Here is a 7869-nt window from a genome sequence, read left to right as displayed (position 1 = left end):
AAAACCAGAACCTACTGTCATTCAGTTTTCAACGTCTTCAATGTAGGACCACCAAGCTGCCAGAGGTGGCAGAGCATAGCAGTGTTTCTGCAGTGTTGGCAGTCATCAGGTCCTGAAGATATCATGGTGTAGATATTTTGACTATGTTGCAGGCTACAAGCACTCTTGCACTTGATCCCAGCAGCTACAGAAGGCCAATGGATGGAGGCGAGGACAGGAGATGCATGGGAAATCTCTGGTAGATCACACGTCTTGTTACGACATTTTGTATCAGCTGGAGGGGCTTGATGACAGAGGCCTGAAGGAAGGGTGTTGCAGTTGTCCAAGTAGGATATTACCATGACCTGGACTGGGAGCTGTGTAGAGTATGTCATGAGATATGGCTGGAATCTGCAGAAGTTTTCTTAAACAGGATGTATGCACAGGATAGTGTTATGGCTTCAATGTGTCATGCAGTGGCTTCAAGCAATTGTTAATAATTATTACTGGTTATCTTTATTGCTAATTGTTAAACCTTAATAATTATTAAAAAAAATAATAGTTGCACCTACTGAGATGATGGAAGGACAAGGCTAGGAGGCAACCATCATCACCCAGAACCTCCATGTGACAGGCCAAGAACCCAAGCGGAGTAGAACAAAGATGCAGGTTTAAGTAACCTTTAAGTAACAAGAATAAACAGTGGCCTCACCGTGATGAAGATAGAGGTGAGGTACTGTAGACAGTCGCAAAGGGTAAATAAGGCAAGCTAGAATTAGGCCATGCCAAACCTGTAAGACTGACAGCTGAACCTGGGTGCAGCCTTGTATTGGCACAGCGAGCCCCAGGTGCAGCTGAATATCCAAAGGACTAAATAAAATCACAGACTGGGAGGTGAAGGAAGAGGAGAGGAAGACATAGTTTCATGCTGTAAGTTGTTGACTTGAATGATTTGTACCATATTTTGGGTGCTTGCTATTGTGTTGCTGGCTCCCACTTGTTCATAGAATTGTGTTGTTATATTTTGATTAAAGTATGATTAAAATAAATAAAAAGACCACATTAATTCCCCGCCTGGTCACTCTTTGGAGCTGCCAGACCTTGCTGTGCTATAGGTATGTAGAGGAGGCTAAACATTAATGTCCTGAGTTTAGCACCAAGAAGAAGACAATCAAGTCAGAAATAACTAATTTCTTGCTTAATACCTTCAAACACATATAAGTCAATAATAAAACAGACACAGCATTAGTCCAGTTTGGTTTTAATTTTGATGCATATTGTCAAGTGTTAAAGTGCAAATTTACATTTTTACAAGTTTAAAAGCACTTTTTATTCTAAAGTATGAATCTATCTTCTCATAAAAAACAAACGTAAAAGTTTGTTACCAGCCGCTTTATATGCATAATTTTAATGAGTTGGTTTGAAGCTTTGGGCACAAGGACCTTCAGACTGGACTGTCAGTCACACATTGATTCCAGAACTGCAGAGGATCCTCCATCCTCTACATCATCATAGTCAGTGGGGTCAGGAGCAGGGGGTCCCTCCCCAGGGGGCAGTGTGGTCAATGCTCTCTCTCCTACAGGGAGACACAATGACTCACATCCTTGTACACACAAGAGATGAGCACAGTAGTCAAACACAGTACTCAAGTGAAAGTACTATTAAGTGTCAGACTGAACAAAATTGAAGTCACATTGACTCAAATTATGCCGTTAATGGTCTGAAACAGCAGAAATATGAACTGCAACAATATTAAGTTTCAGATCTTTTCAATAAATTAAATCTCTAGTGCAAGTAAAATGACACTGTTAAGCAGACAATGTTGTGAAGAACTACTGCTGTTGGACTCTCAGGTTCTAGGTTTCAATCCCATTTCCTGCTACAGTGTCCTTCAGCATGGTACTAACCTCAACTGCTACGTTAAAAATCACCCTGCTACATAAATGGGTACATAACCAAATTGCTTATTGCAATAGGCTGTTTTTGTGGGAAACTTTCAAATTCAGAATATGATCTGATACCTTTGTGCAAATCAAGTTGCAGTAATGTACTTTTGAATATAAAATAGTGACAGAAATATAATGGTGTATAAGTACTTTTTTCTTTACGGATGTACTGAAGACAAAGTAAAAATAAAGCAGTGGTACAGAACCCTGAGAAAACCAGATTTAAAAAGACAGAGTTGACAAGAACATGGTGGTGGACGAAAAGCATGTTCTGCACCATCATTTGTCTACAAAGAGAAACACACCTGGTAACACAAGTGGACTCACAACATCATCATAGTCCTCCACTGTTTCTTCTGTCCCCATCAGTCTGGAACATGGAGCAGAGAAGTCACTTGGCTCTGTAGGGATTTTACACATCACAAATTTATACAGTGGTGAAATACTTTTATTGTCATAAAAGAACCTTCAGTTTTTCAGAACTCTTCTAATGACCGCAAACAAATTCTAAAGCAAGAATTAACAAACTGGACTGGAATGATCTTTAATGTAATCCATAAATTACACACTCGGTTAAAGACCCAAAGGATCAATACATACTCAGTTTTTATATTTCAAATTTCCCTCCCAACACAATGAGAACATTAATTAGTTTGATAAACTACCTGGATTCTGTCCCATTGTAACATCATCATAGTCCTCTGGTGTGTCTTCTGTAGACAGCTTCTCTGTAAGAGAGAAGAACCACTTGTGCCTAAAAGCACTTCTGAAGTGTCATTTCCTCTCACTCTACTGCCTGCTATGGTTCACAGAACGTACTCTATTGGATTATTGGACACCTTTCACTGATACCGATGAATTGATATATTAGGATGACGTGAAGCTCCCAGCACAAACCTACCTGACAAACCTCCTGCACTCTTCTCTACAGGAAACGCATCGTCATAGTCCTCTGGCTTCTCATCTTTCCCTGCAAGGAAGAGATGTTCAAGATATACTCAGACTTTATTCACATTTTTCTATACGTACTGTTATATATGTAAAGAGTAACCAGGAAATAAAAATTGTATATCGTAAAATCCCCATTTAACGCCCCGGGGGCGTTGCATTTTCCAAAATGGGAACGAGTATTAGAAGTCATGATATGGTAGTGAAACTGATCATTGTTTCCCTCCCTAAAAAGTTCATGCAAATGCCACAAGTACATCCGGTATTACCCCCTAGCATCCTGAGTGAAAGTGTGCTTGAGAATGTTGCCAGGGGTAGTACTGGCCTTGCTGGGTGTGAACTTTCGTCAATCTAACCACTCGCATGTGACAAACGTCGGGGAGGCGTCGGAATAAGACAGTCCCGGACATTAATAAACCAGTAGATTATCTTTGTTGTTTACAGTGTGTAAATGTGTTAATACGGTGTAACAGTTGTCAATGTCAGTGTTTTTCTCGGAAGTTTGACGTGTTCACATAGTTATTAATGTGTTTGTGGATTGTTTCATGTTACAGGGAAGAGAATGGGATTTGAAACTACCAGTAAGCTCTTTTTTCATTCTTTTCTGATTACTCAAAAAAAATATACCAGGTATTTTCAAAAATGGGTGGGGGCATAATTAGGGTGGGGGCGTTAAATAAGGATTTTACGTCATGCCTTTTTATTATGACTAAATATTCTCAGTTAATAAGGCACAAAAACACAATAAATGAATAAACTAAGTGATCATACAAAGCAGTCATGGTCAAATGGTACCCATTCGAGCATCAGCAACAGTCCCAGTTTAATCAGAGCGCACACACATACACACACACTCAGTGACAGTACACAGACCACAAGCCCCCTACCTGAGAGGGGGTCTCTCTCACTGTCCTCCACATCTTCATACCCAGAGGGCACATCCTCAGACAGGACACTTCCTGTGAAGGAGACACACACTCAGTCCTGTCCTCAGACAGAAGATACATGAAGTTCTCTCTGCTGATGCCTCACACACTGAGAGAAGACAGGATGTGTGAGGTTCGAGCAGCTACCGCCCACACCCAGGAACGCTAACTGACACTCTTATCACCAACATCCTCTTCCTCCCTATTGGCTGCTGTCTCTCATCTGGAGGGTTTACAGCACTGCATCTGCGAGGTCCTCGTGTGGTTTTTCAGCTCTGATCACATGGTTCCAGATGGAAGCCCAGCAAGAGGAAAGTTTCATACCTGCGAGACTGATTTTTATCTGCAGGTGGCATCATCTCATACACAGAGATTAGAAATATGCAACAGTAACCGATGGAAAATTGTGGTTTTCAGCAAAGTTTCACATTTTGAACACTGTACATATGAGCCTATAATCCTGTGTGCTTTTACAGTGTTGCTGCCTGCAGATATTCAGGTTTATAATTCAGAATTTAAGTTTTTCTGTCTAATCCCTCTTGACAGCATGTATACAATGTTTATGTACTCTATATACCTTTAAATAATGTAGTACTTACATTATCATGTATATAATACACCAGCATGTACAGTATCCATCATGACAATATTTTTTACGTCTTCAATGAATTTAAAACACAACTCAGACTGGGAAGCTGGGGGAGAATCTTTAGTAAATGCAGGTAGATACATCCGTTGTCTCCTGGATTGTTGACTAGCTGAGAGTTACACAGCAGCTTGTGTATCAGACATGGCTGTGAGCAGCACACCGACCACTCAAGGGATAGTTCTGGTTGCCTCCCTGTTCATCCTGTACAGCTTGGACTTCAGGTACAACAGAGGGAAGTTCTCAGGTGATACAGCAATAGTTGGGAGTATCAGAGATGGGTAGGAGGATGAGTACAGAGGCTTAGAGAAGGATTTTGTTGAGTAATGCAAACCAAACCAACTGTAGCTCAACATTGGAAAGACTAAAAAGATGGCGGTGGACTTCAGGAGGTCCAGTTGTACAATTTACTTCAGGATAAATAAAATTTCTAGCTATTTGTCCTTCTATCTCTATTTCCTCATTTCCAAATATAAGAAGGACAGTCAGATTTTTCTCACCCTTTCTGAGACCTCTGTATGTCTCTCCCCTGGTCAGGTTGTATTCTATCTCCTCGTAGATGGTCTCATGTAGAGGCGTGAGACCCCCCTGGTACAGGGCTGTGGGGCAAAGACAAAAAGACACAGTGGGATGAAACAATATCACTCATTACATTTTATCAAAAGGTCTTAATAATTAAAAATATTCCATATTCATGCTGCTTGCATGTGAAAGGACATGTGATCAGCAGTGTTCCTCTGTACCTCTCTTCAGCACCCTGTTCTGGTACAACTGACCAGCGAGCAGCACTAGCAGTAGGAAGAGAAGAGCTCCCAGTACCAGGAAGACCACAGCAGGGATGGACAGTGGGGACGGTGGACTGGGTCCAACTGAAGGAGACACAAAGAGAACTGAACAACGCGTTCCTGTTGCAGGAAACAGAAGGCATGTAATTTACTTTTGCACTCTACACAAACAAACAGGAAGGAAAAATACCTGGTTTTACAGTGGTTGTGGTTCTTTGTGGAATTCCTGAAAAAAGCATTATTTACATGTAATTTGACAGAATTTTATTATTAACTCAATCAATTATACAAACACAAGGCACGAACACTATACTTTACCTGTTGCAGCTGTGCGTTCAGAAGGTATGACTGAAAAATAGAAACAGAGATGTACTCAGTCCTGTAAAAATATTCAACTGACACATGACAGAAATGTGAAATTCACCATTAAGTTTTTAATGAAACCAGTCTTAGCTGGATCTCTAATTAATAACAATCTAGATTGCAACTAGTACAACTAGAGTTGGACTGTTCCCTCCAAGCACATTGGCACATTACATTGTCACTTTAAGTATGCTCAGTTTTAAGTACTCTGGCTGTCAATTATTTATTGTTATTGTTATTTCTTGTTATTGGCATTATTTATTGTTTTGTTTTCGTGCAGTACTCTCTACAGTTTTTTTGTTCATAGTCTGTGGAGAAGCACTCAAACAAGAATTTCATGGTACTTGCATTTATGAGAATAAACCTTGAACCTTGCACCTAGATGACAGCTGTACTCTCTAATACAGTCAAAACAAAAAACTATGGATAAAACCAAGAGTCTAAACCAAGTATTCCAGTAGTGTCAGAATTTACCACATTATATTTAATACTTCTGTTATAGATTTGTTGTTTAATTTATTCTGCTGTTAATAACTCACTATATTGTTGAATGTAATGAAGCTGACAGGCAAATCTTACCTTCACAGGTGACAGCAGCATCCTCTTTATGAGAGCAGGAGGTCGTGTGGTCCTGAAGAGAGTGAGGACAGTCCAACAGGTGGAGTTCATCACCCCTGCACTTCACCTCATTCAGCCAAATGGGGCCATTTCTTCTTCCAAAGGCAGCATTTCCATGAGCCTCCTGTGCTGCCCCGCAGCCCAGCTGTCTGCAGACCACCTCGGCATCACTCATGTCCCACAAGTCATCACAGATGGTCCCCCAGGAGCCCTTATACCACAGCTCCACCCTCCCTGAGCATGTTCTGTTTCCCCCCTTCAGTCTCAGGGAGAGTTGGCCTATGGAGGTAAATAAAGACTGTGATTAACCATAGAGCAGCAGGCAGAGAACACATGCGAAGGTAAAAGAGCTCAGTGAACATCACAGATCATCTTCCCTGTGCTGAGATACAGCAGCACAACATGAAATACTTTTTGAACTGAACATAGTACAACATAGTACATGACTATTTTAGAGCAACTGGAAAGCCTTGTTAGATCTGCCAAACCCATCACCTTCTCTTGTAAACTACTGACTGTCACATGTATTTATGAATTTTTAAATGAGTCTCAAATAATTATTTTCCTTAAATTGGAAATTGGACTAATAAGTGTCTCCTGGGTTATGACTCAGAGGGAAAAAAAATCACTCCAGAGTTTCTCCACACCTGCTCAGTGGGCTGACCAGGTTAGGCCACTGTAGACTGGACAAGAATGACTGATGAAGTTTTGTGGTAGAACATAAACATAAACATAAAGCTTTACTGTCAGACTTATTGAACCTTAGTGCTATGAAAATACTGCTGTTATTCAAGAGAGAAATTAATGTAATCAACTGTCTAAATGAGAGAAAAAGATTTTCCCGTTCAGTTTTTGCTCAGAAATAAAACTTTCCATGTGAATTTTAAGAAATTTTTACCTCAAAAGTTGTGTCCCCTAATAAAACAAACATTTTTCTAACTGTGGTGTGGCCAATATAATAATTACTGTGGCAGCAATACCTTTGCCAGTGATACCAACCAGTACTAAGGTATCCATTAACTTCAACTTCACAAAGAGTCAAGAAGTCAGGTCTTGGGAGGACCACGTTGACATACCGACCCGTCATCCCATTACACTGAAAAGTCCTAGAGTTCCCTGCTGGGATTGAAGTGATCACCGCACATCTGAAACGACATTCATCATACACTGGATAAGTTGTTATATTCTAAGTATTTTGAATTTTGAAATATCATACATATTAAACATATTTAATGATTAAAATGTTTCTAAATCCATGCCATTAAAACTGGTAACACTACATACAAGGGGTTCTGGTTGCCATTGTCATCCAGGGAGTTTCCAATACGAATCTCTGCCCCATTGATTCTCTGAGCACAACAATCTCCTCTGTTGGTGATGGTCACTGAGGTCACAGTGTACACATTGTGCAGGTCCACTTTCCACCACGGTTTGGAGTCCCGCTCGGTGTGAGTGCAAGAATGATCAGAGAATTTTGCATTTCTCTTCCCATCAATAGCTTTGCCAGCAGCACCAGCAGCGTTGTACTGGGATGACTGAGTTGCTGTTCCCTTCAAAGCCAAATTTTCTTCTGGAGAGAGAGGATGTGGAGAAAATCAGTGGGTAAATTATACGGGTATTCGTTTAGATCAAAGGACTCACAATACCACACAAACTCA

At 40.5% G+C, this 7869-nt stretch overlaps 1 protein-coding gene across 1 annotated transcript in view; it reads right to left on the bottom strand.

Annotated features, from left to right (window-relative positions):
• Positions 1–1235: 1235 nt before the first annotated feature.
• The window catches only part of LOC108930430 (uncharacterized), a gene marked incomplete at its 5' end in the record, with an annotated part of 157895 nt that continues 151261 nt past the window's right edge, over positions 1236–7869 (bottom strand). The window contains 12 exons of the mRNA XM_029251848.1: positions 1236–1555; positions 2231–2326; positions 2591–2653; positions 2827–2895; positions 3761–3832; positions 4946–5044; positions 5189–5314; positions 5421–5456; positions 5549–5578; positions 6173–6490; positions 7211–7356; positions 7496–7781. Coding sequence (XP_029107681.1) covers positions 1437–1555; positions 2231–2326; positions 2591–2653; positions 2827–2895; positions 3761–3832; positions 4946–5044; positions 5189–5314; positions 5421–5456; positions 5549–5578; positions 6173–6490; positions 7211–7356; positions 7496–7781 — 1460 coding nt within the window. The remainder of the gene's footprint in view (positions 1556–2230; positions 2327–2590; positions 2654–2826; positions 2896–3760; positions 3833–4945; positions 5045–5188; positions 5315–5420; positions 5457–5548; positions 5579–6172; positions 6491–7210; positions 7357–7495; positions 7782–7869) is intronic.

The sequence above is a fragment of the Scleropages formosus genome, chromosome 5 (assembly GCF_900964775.1).
Source record: "Scleropages formosus chromosome 5, fSclFor1.1, whole genome shotgun sequence".
In the NCBI taxonomy this organism is placed as follows: domain Eukaryota; kingdom Metazoa; phylum Chordata; class Actinopteri; order Osteoglossiformes; family Osteoglossidae; genus Scleropages; species Scleropages formosus.
This window is presented reverse-complemented; position numbering and strand designations above follow the sequence as displayed.